This window comes from Myotis myotis, unplaced genomic scaffold (assembly GCF_014108235.1).
Source record: "Myotis myotis isolate mMyoMyo1 unplaced genomic scaffold, mMyoMyo1.p scaffold_m19_p_1, whole genome shotgun sequence".
Classification (NCBI taxonomy): domain Eukaryota; kingdom Metazoa; phylum Chordata; class Mammalia; order Chiroptera; family Vespertilionidae; genus Myotis; species Myotis myotis.
Window position 1 is genome coordinate 59,815,834 of NW_023416313.1, and position 16,722 is coordinate 59,832,555.

At 41.8% G+C, this 16,722-nt stretch overlaps 1 protein-coding gene across 3 annotated transcripts in view; it reads right to left on the bottom strand.

The window, feature by feature from the left end:
- FAM13A (family with sequence similarity 13 member A) overlaps positions 1 to 16,722 on the bottom strand; it is a 276,291-nt gene that overhangs the window by 15,619 nt on the left and 243,950 nt on the right. For 2 of the 3 annotated variants that reach the window (XM_036339586.1, XM_036339576.1), the window contains exons 15-20: positions 11,334 to 11,435; positions 9,227 to 9,440; positions 8,564 to 8,702; positions 7,207 to 7,288; positions 5,284 to 5,504; positions 4,332 to 4,415 (exon numbers count right to left, since the gene is read on the bottom strand). In XM_036339586.1, coding sequence (XP_036195479.1) covers positions 4,332 to 4,415; positions 5,284 to 5,504; positions 7,207 to 7,288; positions 8,564 to 8,702; positions 9,227 to 9,440; positions 11,334 to 11,435 — 842 coding nt within the window. The remainder of the gene's footprint in view (positions 1 to 4,331; positions 4,416 to 5,283; positions 5,505 to 7,206; positions 7,289 to 8,563; positions 8,703 to 9,226; positions 9,441 to 11,333; positions 11,436 to 16,722) is intronic. The other variant, XM_036339596.1, reaches the window with a different exon arrangement.

The following is a 16,722-nucleotide window of genomic DNA, read 5'->3' on the forward strand; positions in this document are numbered from 1 at the left end:
TAGGCTTTTACTATATAGGATAATAACTGTAGTTTGTTGACATTTCTGTTTCCTCTTTAGACTATAAGCTTCTTGAGAGCAGGAGCTTGTGTTTTCTGTCCCTGGCAACTATTTCAGTGCATGACATAATAGAAATAGTCTATAAATATTGCAGAATGAGTGAACAAATATTCCAAACATAATTAGTATACCCAATTCATTGATATGCATGCATTTCCCCTGTTTACTTAAATGATGAGAGATGAAGTATCTTTAAGATTGCTATTTGTCTTCTGCATTTTATTTCCATTGCACACATAGTGTTAGAAGTCAAGAGAGTGGTTTTCCTCGGTGGGGCAGGAGGGCATGCTATGGGCGGGAAGGGACACCAGGGAGAGCTAATGGGGGGTTGGTAACATATTGTGTCTTGATCTGGATGCTGGTTACCTGGATTTGTTTACATCAAGACATATAATCTGGGCTCTTTTCTGTGTTTATGTTATCCTTCAAGGAAAGTTAAATACAGCCACAAGTAAGTCTGAAGAACAGAAATGGAATGCTAGTACAAATTTCACCTGTGAGATGACAAAATTTAGGACTGGACCACACGAAATCGTGTTTGTTTTTTTTTGATACAGGATGTATCCATTAAATGTGTTGCTGATAAGTTAAGGCATATCTTCACTGTCGACACGTGATGTGGTGTGATCTAATGTGCAAGATAAACAATAGATGGTTTAGTTACCAAAAGGCACACTACAAATAAAAAGCAGCAGCCAGCCCTTTCCCACTGTGGTCTAGCTGCTGGCAGAAACATCTCTGATTTACAGAATGAGACTTAGCTGGTAAAATCAGACAGATAGAGCAAATTTCACCAAAACCAATTTCTTTTCAATTCTTTATTCAAAACCCAAATTTTCTAGTTGGATTAGATGAAGAGGCTCACTGACTTAATTCTTTGGCTTATTTTGTTGACATTTAGATTTTCTATGAATTGCTCATGTTTAAAATTAATGACCCTCAGGAACTAACACCTATAAATGATCTAATATAATTCAGTTTTTGACTATGGAAAGTTGAAACTCATCATGACTCCACCAAATTTAACACTGGCATTTGATAAAAGTATCTGAACATAAAAAATATCAAAGATCTTTAAGTTTGAGTGTAGAAAGTAGAAATACAACTTGAATTACACCAGAATTATTTTCAGACTATATATCTGAAGCCAAAGGGTTGTTCATACTAAAAGTTAATATAGCTTTCACCTGTCACATGCAATTGTCCGTGCTGGATTTGTGAGCAGAGCCAAAAGCCAACCAAGAGTCAGATAAACAAAGCAGGGCTTTGGCTGGACTGTCAGGAAAGGACAGGCGGATGTGAAGTGGGCCATGGGAAAACCATTCGGAGGCTGACACTCTTATTCTTGAGTCATCAGTCATCAGGGATTCCCCTACTGACCAAGAATAGGCCTTTGAATGAGTGGATGGGTATTTCTGAGTCATAAAGCTGCTAGCAGAAGACATGAGTTGGATTCCTATAACTTGCATTCTTGGCCCATGGACTGGAAAATGACAACCCTCTTTTCTTCATTATCAGGTAAAAGACAGTAGGCTAACTGTGCAACGATCAGATAATCCCAAAAAGCAAAGGAGAATACTTATATATAGCTTTAGAATTTGCATTTAAATTTGAACATGATGTTGGGTGTCCCAAGGTTTTAAAATGTGAGATTAAAATATACTGATGAGGAAGAGACTCAAGAACCCAGGAGCTCTGAGCAAGCAACCCGTTCTCTCCCTCTCCCCTGTCATCAAGCAGGGGTCTACGAATAAGGCAGAGCAGGGAGCTGCAGCCATCTGTGCTGCTTCCTTCTGTGACATTGTCTACGCCTGAGAACCTTCAATACTGAGAAGGGCCACTTTAATAATAATTTGTAGGGAATATGTGTCAGTGTGTAAACGAGTGTGTTTTGTTACATGTCAGTCTGCCTATTGCGTGCCCCGTGAAAGCAAACGGCCTTCTTTAAAATGTATAGAATTGGCAGATAATTATTTTGGCCTGTGACTTGGAGTTAGTGTCCCTTTAAATCAGAATCTGCAGATTCAGCAAAACCCAGGAACTAGGAGCACCAACTTTTCTAAAAAATCCTAGAGTGTGGAATGATAGTTTAGCACTGGGAGTACATGTATTGTTAATTTTTTTTTTAAAGAGCGTTGCCCAAATGTTATTTACAGTCCAGGGTCCATGGTAACACCACGGATCTGAGAATGAAAAGTTCACTCTGATTTGTGGACTGGCCAGGTATCAAACGGACTCTGCCTTTCCTGAGGCCGGAGCATCGTGTTCCAGAGCGAGGCCGAGGGCCTGACCCTGCACCAGGAACAAGTGACGAACTCCCAGAGCATCTGTTCCCTGCCTCGTGAGATGCTAGAATCTGACCCGGAAAGGCGTTCTTCCTTCATCAGAAAGAATGATGAAAGGAAGGGGAATAGAAAGACAGGGCCAAAAACTAGTATTTCATATTGCTAATTATAAGAGTGCTAAAAATGTGCATTCTTTCTCCTGATTCAGTCACTAAGAAGTAGGCCACAGGGCGCGGAACATGTAATTGTAACAGAAGTGAAAGCTATCATTTACTTGGCAATTCCCTCTCCCCCCAGCAGAGCCACTCTGCCCAACTTCCTTCAGTGCCAGACGCCCTACAGGTAAATGTGTGTGCCTGTAAGGTCACTTAGTCTCCAGACGACCTAAGACAGACATCTATTACACCGACAGAGCCCGAGGCTCTGAGAAGTTACCTCCATGCCCGAAGTCACAGAGTACTTCTATGACTAGGGCTGGGTTCTGAACCTATGTCTGCCGAACCTCAGCAACACAGCCACAGGTACCTCGTCCACCCACCCCCAACCCCAACCTCCTGAACTGGCTTAAGGTTAAGTCTAGGATGCAGCTGAGAGATCTCAGGGCCCCAGGCAAGGAAGCCTTTAATCAATGTCGTGCCATGAATCCATGCAATGAAAATAAGTAAAATACACAAGCCTTGCCTCCTTCGCCTAGGGGCTGTCTGGGGCCATGACGAGGCACTCAATGCTCTGAGCCTACTGTTGGCAGTTCAGTTTCTGGATCCTCCAGTAGAGAAGGACAAAGCTTCACAAGGTATGTGAGCTCCAGTGCATTTACTACTTGGTTCAATGCTTTTAAAGATCCAAAACAAAACTTGGCTTGAAAAAAAACAAAACAACTTGGCTGGAAACATGACCGTCATCCCAGAGAGCCAGTGTTTTTCCACTGCAGGGCAGGCCAGCAAAATCAATCACCATCAGCCCCAGCTTCTTTTTTTTAGCTTAAACCCGATAGATTCAGAACCAAAATACCATGGAAGATGCATTTTACAGATAGTTCATTGGGCATACGCTGTGGCAGGTCTTGTGATACTGGCTGAGGATTAGCTTCACAAAACCCAGGGTCCCGGCCCTCACAGACCTCTAGTGCATTATTCTGGAAGCTTCTTTATTTAAAAGAACCTATCTCAGGTGAAAAAACTGTCTCTATTATATAGCTATGCTGAAACTGGAAAAGAGATGCATGCTTTTTGGCTATATGAAAATCCTTCTGTAGACATAAACTTCATGTTTTTTATACCTGCTTTTAAGAGTTGATTTTACTGGGTTCTTGACAACATTCTGAACAGGCTACTGAGAGTAACTGACATGGACAGCTGCCTATAGGTTCCCTAAGGAAGAGAGAAGCATATCATGCTCCTGTCTTCCCCGGACTGACACGAACTCTCGCTGAGTAACGAACTGCCTCAAATGCTCCTTGTTACGAAAAGGCAGAGCCCTGTTTTGGACTCCTCACACTTTTGGTTCTGGGTGGCAGCTGCGACTTCTCCATGGACAAACACTGGTTGCAACTGCTCTGCAGAGAGATCAAATTTGAGGGCAGATGATTCGAGTTTAGCCCATTTATTTATGGGTAAGAATGCCCGGAGCCAGTATCAGCTCATGGAGGCAGACGTAGGGACAGCGAAGGCTCCTCACTCCAGGGCTCTGTGCACCAATTCATACACCCCTCGCCTCCCCACAGTCGTCCCTTGAAGCAGGACACCAGGGACTAAATTTTAGTTGCAAACTAATTTTTCTTCGGAACTCCATTAAATTCAGCATCTACAACGTAGTGAAACTCTTATCACAGGTTTAGCCTTCAGAAAGCTTGGTTCCGGTGAAAACGGAGTCATCTGCTAAACAGTAAGGAACCTCATTATTTACAAAATACCAAACACGGAAGATCCATTTCTAAAGCCAGAGGATTTAGCCCGCTCAGAAAGAGAAGTCAGTGCATCCACATACCGGCCGTCCGTGAATGCTTTCGTAATGTAACAGAGCTTTCTGCAGGGCCACTTTCTCATTAGCAATCTGGTCTTTGGTCATGTCCTGTACAAACACAAGGAGACATCAATGAGAAGGGGAAACATTTGTGAACATTCCAACTTCTTGTTTTTCTTCTTCTTCAGCTCAACAATAAAAAAAAGTAGGATTAAAAAGAATCCTCACACAACAGCTCCTCCTCGCTCTATCCAAGCTCATTTAGGAATGAGCTACTCCTGACCTCTTGCTAGAAATATGATAGCACAGCAGAAACATCGACTTCCTTGTAGCAGCAAAGGCGTGTTGAGTACTGAGGCAAGCAAGGCTGTGAGGCACACGAGGCTCTACTTAACGGCCCAAGCGATGTCTACACCGATAGATTCCATAGTCCCAAAGGATTAATGCCTTAAATGCTCCTAATAATTCTTCTACCCAAGGGCCACCAAATTGTGTATGAACCTAAATAAGTTCATTCTGCAATCTGTAGAGTTTTCTGCTTTTAATTTGAAGTAAAAAACCAAATTAGCCACAGTTAAAGCACTCGAAGTTGTTTCATCGGCTTCTCTAAACATCTGTGAGTGCGGAAGATGAGGCTGTGGGAGGTTTCCAAAGGTGTCCCTCCACCACTCTTCCCATTGGGACCTGTGTGGCATGTCCTATGCTTCTACCATGGTTTAGGGCAGTGGTCGGCAAACTGCGGCTTGCGAGCCACATGCGGCTCTTTGGCCCCTTGAGTGTGGCTCTTCCTAAGCCTTAGGAGTACCCTAATTAAGTTAATAACAATGTACCTACCTATATAGTTTAAGTTTAAAAAATTTGGCTCTCAAAAGAAATTTCAATCGTTGTACTGTTGATATTGGGCTCTGTTGACTAATGAGTTTGCCGGCCACTTGTTTAGGGTGAGCAGTTAGCTCTGGCCTTCACCAAATCACACCTTAATGTCCTCGGGACGGCTGCTCTCTGCCCGCTTCTCCTGCAGCTTCCGCTGGATGGAGTCCAGCGTGGCTTCCACGTTGGGCTTGATTGCTTTATCTACCACCTCTTGCTTCTTCTCATCTTCTTTCTCAAGTTGGGAACCGAAACTCCTGGGGAGTGTATTGCTTCGCTGCCGCAGCCTGGGGGTTAGGTCCTCTTCAGATATCTTTAGTTTTGACTCTAGTTGAAAAAATTTGGGGGCAGAGATATAGGAGAATTGACGTCTGTGATGTTAATAGCAACTTAGTCCTGCCTTTCTCCCCTCCCCCCCTCCCCCCCAAGAAGGTATATAATTATAACATTAGTTGAAACACCTAGGTTATTACATAAAACCTGAGAAAATGATAATGTCTTCCTGGGCTATCTGAACAGTTTCCCTAACCTTCATTCCTGAGAAAGCTCTAGGTCTTTTATTGAATATCTGTACTTTAGCCACACCAACCTGCTCACTGTTCTCAGAATGTGGCAGGTGTTCTCCTACACTTACTGCCTTCGTGTTTACAGGTACTTACTGGTACTGATCCAGTGCCCAACTGCTGGCCAACTTTTTGTGTGTGACTCATGTCCCTCATTTTGGAATTATTTTTTATTTTGTATTCTATTTAGTTGCTTATATGTCTGCCTCCTAAAAGACAGCAAGCTCCTTGAGGGACAGGGGCCAAGTCCTTTTTATATTCATTTCTGTGTCTACGTCTTCTAATACCACAGCAAATAAAGCCTTAGATTAAACAGGTACTTAATGAGTATTGAATTGAAACCATTAAATGAAGAAATGTTACAGAATTTGCATCTTAGAAAATCTGGGATACTTTGTGATTAAGACCATGGAGAAGGTGTCCCCTAATTGCTGAGAGCACTGGGAAGCAGCCTTAAGGAACTTGTCTTTCTGGCATATTTTATTATTTTTTTAAGATATATTTTTATTGATTTCAGAGAGGAAAGGAGAGGGAGCGAGAGAAAGAAACATCAATGATGAGAGAGAATCATTGATCGGAGACCACTTATTGTCTTCACTAGCTCAGAAGCGTAGAGACCCCAAAAGCTGGTGACCTTTGAAGCCCAAGCAAAGGTCGGAGCTGTGCACTGCACCACCCAGTTAATCTAGATAATGGTAGCTGAAGAATCCTCCCCACCTTAATTCATTTAATTACTTATGTAAATCCTTATTGATAAGATAGTCTGCCTATTACTGGAAATTGCCTGCTGATGAGTTAGTCTGTGTGTTACTGGAAATTCCCTACCTAGGGGCTATCCCAAGATCAATAAAAGCTTGGTGAGGCCTTAGCACCAGTGGAAGTCCTTCTCCTTGAGTTGGGCTTGCCCGCCTGGCTCCCCAATATTTCCAAATTATCTCATGTCTCTTTTCTTTCATTTGTGTGCGGCTCCGCTTTCAGATCCTGAACCACACGGGATGTGGAGGGAAAACACACTCAACATGCACGTTTCCTACTAAGGATAGAGCCTGCAACCGAGGCATGTGCCCTTGACTGCAATCTAACCTGGGATCTTTCAGTCCACAGGCTGATGCTCTATCTACTGAGCCAAACAAGCTAGGTCTCTTTCTGGCATATTTTAGCAGTGGCACTAGGCATGAGATTCTGTACCTGGCTTTTATATATATACATTATTGACTTTTTACAGAGAGGAAGAGAGAGGGATAGAGAGTTAGAAACATCGATGAGAGAGAAACATTGATCAGATGCCTCCTACACATCCCCTACTGGGGATGTGCCCACAACCAAGGTACATGCCCTTGACCAGAATCAAACCTGGGACCCTTCAGTCTGCAGGCCGACGCTCTATCCACTGAGCCAAACCAGTCAGGGCAATGTGCCTGGCTTGTTTATTAGAAACCACGCCATAGGTCTAGAGCTTTACCTACCTTTTAGTTGTTTCCGGAATTTGGCAAGGTCGTTTGTCCACTTCAGAACCTCAGGGTTGGCTGCTTTGTCGCTGTGGGAGGGCTGAGAAAAGGAAAATTATGGTGAATGTCTTGGAATTGGAGCAGGAAAAAGAAGCACTTGATGATCAGTTTGTGTTAAGAAGGAAGGAAACATGAGTCTCATTGGAATAAGAAATTAACCAGGACCAATCAGGGCAAACTTCACAAGTTTAATTCCAGCATCCTTCTTTACATCTGGTTATTTTTGATGCTTTTAAAGAATTCCTCAGAGGCAAAATGATGAATTTTTATGGTTACAAACTTGTATAAGGCCCATGGATGGCCCTGTTTCCATTACTTGTAGGGTTCAACCTGTCAGGCTAACAGAATAGAAAGCAGAGGAATGTCTGATATTTTACTCTGTAACCACCTTGAAAAATGCCTTTTTGCTCTTCTTATGGGAAATACCAAGGAAAGAGCTGAGAGTAGAATGAGGTCAGTACTAATGAAATTTTAGAAGATAATCTTGAATTAAGTTGTAGCTAAACAAAAGACATCACTTAATGACTTTCCCATTCTGTTCACTGATAAGTTTACAGAATGGGAAACTGAAGTGTTCAAGTTATCCTATATAATAAAAGGGTAATATGCAAATTGACCCTAATGGTGGAACGACCGGTCGCTATGATGACACTGACCACCAAGGGGCAGAGGCTCAACGCAGGAGCTGCCCCCTGGTGGTCAGTGCGCTTCCACAGGGGGAGCTCTGCTAAGTCATAAACTGGGCTGACAACTGTGAGTGCAGTGGCGGTGGCGGGAGCCTCTCCCGCCTCTGTGGCAGCACTAAGGATGTCCAACTGATGGCTTAGGTCCGCTCCCCAAAGGAAGTGGGCCTAAGCCATCAGTCGGACATCCCCCGAGGACTCCCAGGCTGCCAGAGGGATGTCTGATTGCCAGCTTAGGCCCAATCCCTGGGGAGCTGGCCTAAGTTGGCAGATGGATATCCCCCAAGGGCTCCCAGGCTGCCAGAGGGATGTCTGACTGCCAGCTCCCCAGGGGATCGGGCCTAAACTGGAAGGTGGATATCTCCCGAGGGGTCCTGAACTGCGAGAGGGCGCAGGCCGGGCTGAGGGACACCCCTGAGTGCACGAGTTTTCATGCACTGGGCCTCTAGTTTATAAGAACACATTTGTGCGAGGAAAATGCTGGTACATGATGTTTGAGGTGTATGAGAGTTCACTACCCTGTCTTTATTGCCTTTTTGCTTTGAGACTCCCTAGATATCTTGCTTAACCTTTACCATTTCTCTGCATTGCTGACATGTTGGCATGTCACATCAGAGAGAGGAGGCACTTACTCTGTACTTCCTCTCTTCTTCGAATCTGTCCTCAAACTTCCGGATCTTCTTTTTAAGGCTCTGAATCCTTCGTGTGAGCTGGGCAGGTGTCAGGTCCTCGTGTTCGTCATCGTAGGACCCCAGAGAGCAGCTCCGTTGCCTGTGAGGGGAAACCTTGAGTCAGCTCCCCAGCAGTGAGAAGAGCTGGGGGATGAGGAGGAGGCATGGAGAGGGAGGGTGTGAATGGTCTTCATGCTCTCCAGTAAAATAAACTGGACTACTAATTTATTTTGTGACTTTGGGCTCTATATGTCCCACCTATTAAATGGGTCTAATTTCCTCTAGCTCACATTTATAATTAGCAAAGTTAGGATGGAAATGTCTGCTGAGGCTTCAAAGTTAAATTTGAGAGAGCTTTGGAAAGGAGGTGCCAACGCAAATTCAGACGACGAGATCGGGCGCGTTCAGGGTGGTGTGGCCGTAGACGCCAACGCAAATTCAGTATGTGATGTTGCAGTTGGGCCATAGTTCAATTGAGAAACTACGATGAAGCCTGTGTCCCAGGAGGGAGGATTTTAAATATATTCCTTCACAGACTTACAACTTAATTAAGAAAAATTATTGCCCATCAGCCATGACTATCCTAATGATGATGCATTTGCTGATCAACAAAAAGAAACCTACCTCATGAAAGAGTGGGAATTTGGGGGAGAAGGAGGCACTTCTGTGTCATCCAGGTATTGCCTACTCTGTCCATACGAGTAGAACCGAGGAGAGATCATGGGGTCGCTATCTTCGTCCAGAAGCTGACGAATGAGATGCCCGGCTGGTGGGGAGAGGGGCACATCGTCAGAGTCCCCGTTCTCCTGCTGCCATGAGGACAAAGCAGGCATGGGATCTGGAAAATAATGAGGGTTAAGAGGTCAAAATCATTCTAAAAAAAAAGAAAAAAATATATATATATTGATTTCAGAGAGTAAGAGAGAGGGAGAGATATAGAAACATCAATGATGAGAGACAGTCATCGATTAGCTGCCTCCTGCGCTACCCCCAGGGGGATCAAGCCCACAACCCAGGCATGTGCCCTGACCGGGAATCGAACCATGACCTCCGGGTTCATAGGTCGACACTCAACCACTGAGCCATGCCGGCTGGGCCAAAATTGTTCTTTAAAGCACAACTGCTTGCCAAGTTTTCTGAAAGCATTAGGAGGCAATGAATTTAAGAGGCACAGAATGGTTTCTCATTTTAGATTTAAGGTTCTGACTAGAGACACTATGTCCCAACCAGAATCAACAATTGTCTGAGAGCCATCATCTGTCTTCTATCTCCATCCTCACTTGCTTTCAAAAGAGAATTTGCTAGGGCTACCCTTAGGAACAGCCTTGAAGGAACAATGGTGTCTGTCCCGACTCCCAGCTGCAGGTCACTGGCAGGAACTTTCCACACTTTCATACGGAAAATAAATGTGTCAGGGAGGAAGATACTTGGCACCTTGGCTATCCATCTTTCATTAATGTACAGAACTCCAGCTAAGGCATCACAATAATTGTGAGTGAGCCCATGATTTAAGAGCTTGTGCCTTCCATTGAGGTTTAGGTAAGCTGTTTCGTGCGCTTCTGCTTAGTGGTTAGAGTTAGCATGTTTAAGATGCATGCTTTTCAGTTGAAATTTCAGAAGCTGCTCAAGAATACAGTTATAGTAGGATATACAAATTAATCACACAAAAAAAAGGAGAGAAAAGAAGAAGGCCTTATAAAGGATAAATCTGTACAAATTATCTTAGACGATCTTTAAGGAAAAGACATACTCAGTACAAAAATCCTCATTTATGATTTTGGGAGTGCAAGATCCACCTCAATATATTCCTTTCCTTATTGAAAAAAATCCTATCTAACATATTTTAAAGATAGGTCTCAGATGATGTAGGATATTTCATTTCTAATACTCTAGGCATTAAAAAAAGTTATGCTTTAAATGCACTTGTGGATCACTGTGATTTACACAAGGCTAAGATCTGGCCATGATTTTAGATTCTGGCACAGAATGGATTCCCACAGTCTGAATCATGGAACAATTGCTCCTTCAGCTATCATAGTATTTATAACATCTACAAAGTTATCTTCAACAAGTGCTACTCAGTATTTTATTTGAAAAGATCATATTATAATCATAGAACATTACAGCTCGTTGAAACTTCATACGTATCTACTCTAGTGATTATTCAACCTGGCTGCACGTTAGGGGCAAGGAGATAGAAGTAACTCCCAACGTACAGGTCCTCACATCACACAATTAAACAGAATTTTTAGATGAGGGCCCAGATACGTAGACCACACACAGACACACAGACACACACACTTTTAAAAGCTGCACAAGTGATACCGAATGCAGTCAGTTTTGAGAACCACTGATTCAACCCAACAGATTACAGATAAGGAAACTGAAACCCAAATACCTAATCAATGACAACAGCTGGGACTAGAAACTAAATCTCCCGACTCTAGGACAGTGCTTTAATTTAGAACGTGCCAGGTGCTGCAATAACAAGGATGACTGTATGAAACTGTTGAAGACCCCACTGTGTCGTAGGAGAGATAAGCACATTAGTGAAAAAAAAAATTACCCTCATGTGGAATGAGGTCCCTAGTTTTCTCAAGATTTAAAGAGACCCAACTTATCTGGGAACTCAGATGATAATATACATATTTGGGAAAAAATGAAAAGTGTTGAAGACAGACTCTTGCCCAGTGAGTCTCAAAGGTGGCAGCGAATCTGTTGGTACATTTACTTGGCTGAAGCTGGAGACGCACAGGCGCTGTTTCATCATTTGTACTAAAGCTATCAGCCGGCTCCTCCTCAGTGGCGGGGCTCAGACAGGAGAAGCTCAGAACTGCCAACGTAAAAGTAAAAAATGGATTGAGAGGTCAGAGGGAGAAGAGGAGAGTGGAAAGTAATCCCTAAAAAATAATAAAAATGTAGTGTTAAGGAAAATGGAACTATTCAGCTGACCAGATTGCATCTTTTATTTCAGGATAGGTCATAAAACAGCAGTCATTTTCTGCAAGGACTAAAATCGATGGAGCCGGGACAGGGCAAGGGTTAAGATGGCTTGAACAGCAACGCAGCAGGCAATAACCCCACTTCAGAGAGGCCAAGGAGCAAAACAGCCAGCGGGGAGGGCGAGGTGGTGTGGCGGGACGGAGGGTGGTGACAAAGTCTGATGTTGATATTGGCATAGGGGTGTGCTGGCTGGTTGGACATTCTACTCGGCAACACTTAGTTTGAAGAGGCTAAGATCCCGAAGCCGTTTAAATTGTCTGAATCTTAGCAGAGTATCTCTTAAAAAATGTTACAACTAATTTTTGATTTAAGTTTTCAGCTATGCGGTCTCTGTTTGCAAAATGAGTGTGTGTAACCATTAACCAAATATGGCTCCAGTAAGAGATGTATTGTGATGCTGAATTAACTATAAAATACTAATCATGGAACGCAATTATGCTTATTTGATGCTCTGTGGCTCACACGGAGCCACATATCTTATTTCCTTTTAGTTAGCACAGCTGAGTTTTGTGGCTCCATTCTTTTTTTTTTTTTTTTTTAAGTGCTTTCCCAATATTTCCAGGGCTCTTTTATTTATTTTTTAATTAGTTAGTGTTTTATCTTATTTATTTATTTAGTTAGTTTGTTTATCCTTTCCCGAGGACATTTTTTCTATCGATTTTTAGGGAGAGGAGGAGGAGAGAGGAAAAGACAGAGAAAAACACTGATGTGAGAGAAACACATCGATTGGTTGCCTCCTGCATGAGCCCTGACCAGGGTCTGGGTCAGGGAGGAGCCTGCAACTGGGGTACGAGCCCTTGACCAGAATTGAAACTGGGACCCTTTGGTCCACAGACCAATGCTCTATGCAGTGAGCCAAACTGGCCAGGGTTGTGGCTCTATTCTTGACCAACCACTTCACTAATAAGAAAACCAAATGTGTCATTTTCTTAATGCCGCCAGTGGTATATATGAAATAAACAGGCGAAGAAATTCTAGCTTATGGAATGCATTTTCTCCTAAAGCATACAGTTAGGGTACATGAATTCACTTGTTTCAAAATGAGAAATGGAAAACCATTATGAGTTTTATCCTTAACAAATTAAAAAAGGGACTTTTAATCATTCGTCTGCATGTAGCCCAGAGGTGAAGTTTCTCACCTATGTTTATATTATTTCTCCTTTTTCTCTTTACTTTTATTCCATACAATCTTATAATTTAAGGCTCCTATTCAAAAGAGTTATACAAGTACATGTAATATATAATATGTTCAATACAACTGAAGAATCTATAAAACCAACTGTTCCTGTTTTATTTTGAAATGATCTCAAAATACAAGGCTATCTCATGTTTTGATCGTTGGCACTTAAATATAAAAATGAGAAAGAAAAAACCAGAACAGTGTGGCACATGATAGAGTCGGTCCTGAGGATTCCCAACTGCTGGTTTGGGAAATGTTTTGCATCTTAACCAGTAACTTTAGAGCAATAAAACAGACAAAGATATTGTAAGAAATATTGCAAGAAAATTGTTCAAAGAGAAAACAGAAAAGTTTTCAGGCTTCAAACTGGATGTTCCTCCTGAAGGACCGCATAAAATAAATAAATGTGTTTTCCTACCCAGACCAAAATTCACCAGGGGCAGTGGCTTTTATTTCAGCCATGTGTCTTGTCACAAAGAACTCTGGACATAAGTATCCCGTGTATCTCTATTAAAAATTAATCCACCCAGGTCAGCTGACATCACAGCAGGTCAGAGATGACAGAGGGAAGAGCTGTATGCTTGCTACCTAAGTGATAAAAAAGAGGAGCTCCTGGGGGAATCTCAATTCAGACACCACAGCACAAGTGGAAATAAAGGAAATCCACTGCCAAAAGAGGGAACAGAGCGCTAACGCTGATGCGGTTGTTGGGATGTAGCTACTCTCTGTGTAGCTGGCTGGATCCATTTATGATACTAATGAAAATTGAGGTGATTTATTTCTAAGAAATCTGCACAGAATTAAGGGAGCTGAAGTTTTCCACATCTAATTTCCAACGCTGTATTATTTGGAGTCATTACTACTGGGCATAGTGTCATCATATAGCTTTCAAATGCTAGAAGGTACTGTATGTCCCAGACACAGAGAGAGGTCAGCCCCAATGGATAGGGATCTTTACTGGGGGAATTCTTTTATAAAGTTTTCCTTGGCGTTTCAAAATTTAATCTTCGAACACTGGTCATTCTATTCAATTGTTCAACCAGAGGCCCTCAAACTACGGCCCGCGGGCCACATGCGGCCCGCCGAAAACATTTATCAGGCCCGCCGGGTGTTTTTGCCGCCGCTGCCTGTCCTGCTTAGCAGCCGACTCGTCCCGGGCCCGCAGTGCGCATGTGTGGAATGTCTGAGGGACAGTGAACTGGCCCCCCGTTTAAAAAGTTTGAGGACTCCTGGTTCAAACAATGTAGCAAACTATCAGAGCTAAAAGGGACCTTAGTCATCGACTTTATCAATCCAAATTTAATTCTTCTACTTCATATATCTGCATTGCCCCTCTCTGCCAAGTGAATAAGCAGGCCTGCAATAGCTTCATTTATGTTATTAATAAATGTGTGACCCAGAACAGGGCTGAGGACTTACTGACTTTGATTCATCCACCTGCACATTTAAGCAGAGCTGCTTCATCAGTTACTAATTCCCTATTCTCCCTGACTGTCTCTGTCCCTTCCACATCTCTGACAAGGCCGTCACTAGTCCCAGTTAAAGAAAGGACCAGGGAGGCCGCTTCAAATGCACCACTGCCCTAACACAGAGAGAGAAAGGAAGGGAAAGAAACGAAAGAAACAAAAGGAAGAAAGTTGGTGTGACATGATCAGTCCTTGGTAAATCTGTGAGGGACCTAGTGATTACTGACTTCTGTGTTCAGAGCCATCCATGATTATTATGTAGAAATGGGCTCAGGTTTCAAAGAGGGCACTTCAGCTGTTTTTTCTTTTTCCCTGAAACTGTACTTGGAAATGTTTATGAAGACAGTAATAACATCAGCTAACATTCACATAGTGCTTTTTAAGTGCCCACGCTGTGATGAGCACTTTGCATATAATAGCTCATTTAACCCTTGAACAAACTTACTTAGTAGATACTATTATATCTATTATTTATTATTATTGGCTGTTATAATTATTTAAAGATGGGGAAGTTTAGGCCAAAACTGAGGCATGTTTACTAACAACACTGGTTAAGTGGAGGAGCCAGGATTTGAACCCAGGATGTGCCTGGATCTTCACCGTTACGGTCTACTGACTGCCAGGATACAATGCTTAGAAAGAGGTGTCAGAGTGGAAGTCAGGAGACTTTGTTATATTGAATCATCATTTTGATTCTTTTGGTCTCAACTTTCTTATCTGTATAATGGGAAGCTTCCACTGGAAGATCTTTATGATCCCTTGCTGCTTTTCTATCATTCTTTCAGAGAATTATTCTTTCCAAAGTTATTTTCAATACATAATAGTGGTGAACAAGATATATGGCATATTCTATGCCCTTTAAAAATGTTGTTTTAAAATTAATTTCACCAGGACAAATCTAATAGAGTAGATTTCAGTGCTTCCACAAATGGATTCTCCCAAATCCACATGAACTGGTTGATTAGGAACATTCTAGCTATGCAACTTCGATGAGCTTTAAGTAACAAAAAAATTCTATATCTATGTACTTATTTAATTTTGGAGAGTGGGAATAATAATAGTGATGATAATGATACGTGGATAGATCAATTAATGTGCCCTAATAAACAGGTACATATGGGGAGGGGGGAAGGAGAGAGAGAAAGTACATATCATTTATATGCCAACAACCATGATTAGACTCTGATCCTACATTCCCTTTGAGAGGGTTCCCCTCTAGGTAGCCTACAGAATATACGTATTAGTTTCCTTTCACTTTTTGTTTTTCTGGTACAGTGTATTCCAGAAATCAGAGAATGTCATTTCCACATGGGATGGTCATTAAGTACTGTCTCCCTTGATATTCTACAATTCTACATGAATGAGAGAGTATGAGTTATGGTGTGGGGATGGGAAACAAACAAGCAAACCAAACAGAGGGGTTACTCCAAGGGAGGCTCGGAGACTGGTGGTAGAGACTGATAGATGGATATTGACTTATATGGTTTTGGTAGCTATTACTTCCACTTACATAATTTTGTTGCATTGATTTCACATTCATGGTTAAAATTAGTGCAGAGTTTATTCCTTACTGGAAAGTCACCATTTTGTTTGTTTCTTATTGAAGCTATAAGAAAGATGATATTTTAGTGATATGCAGGAATTGATTTAAAAAAAAGTTAAAGCATGTTATCTCATAAACTACACGGATAACACGACTTACATTCCTAAGCCTATTAAAAAGATATTTTCCCCAATAAGCTTTTTCTTTACTCTATCTAGTTTCCCAGTACAAAATAAAAATGTTGGGGCCTTCATATTACTATTATTTATCTGGAAGAAAGTTCTTAATATTAAGTTGTGAAATAATTTTGAGGAAACTATAAGTTAACCTTCAACCACTCTGGGGAACATTTTGAGCTTTTTATTTGCCTGTTAAACTATGTTGGAGGAGATTATAAATTTATGATTAACCAAGATAAAAATAATCAAACAGTCCATTTTAGGAGGAAGAGGAAGAACCTACCTGCCTCTTTACTGACTAAATCATCAAGACAATGTAGTTAATTTGAATTCTGACCAAAAATCCTAGTTCTTATTAGAGCTTTATGTTAATGTTATGGGGAAACCATATTACTGAAACCCAAATACAGTGTTTGTTTTGACTACTGCTTTTTTCTTTTATTGGGGCAACAGTGGCTATTATGGTACTATTTCCGGGGGGGAGGAGCGGGGAGAATGGTGTTTATAATGTCTGAATTAAAAACATACCAGGTTATTTCAAACTACACAAAACAAAAGAAGAACAACGAAATACTACCAGGAATGTATCACTTAAAAACAAAACAAAAATCCTGCATTTCGAAATTTTTCCCACCAGTGAATGTATCATGAGCTGGGAAGATCTTACAAAAATCTCAGCCCTACAGCCTAAACACATGCAAAGAACTAGAATGTGTTTCTTAGATTGAAAAGAGGGAAAACTAGAATAA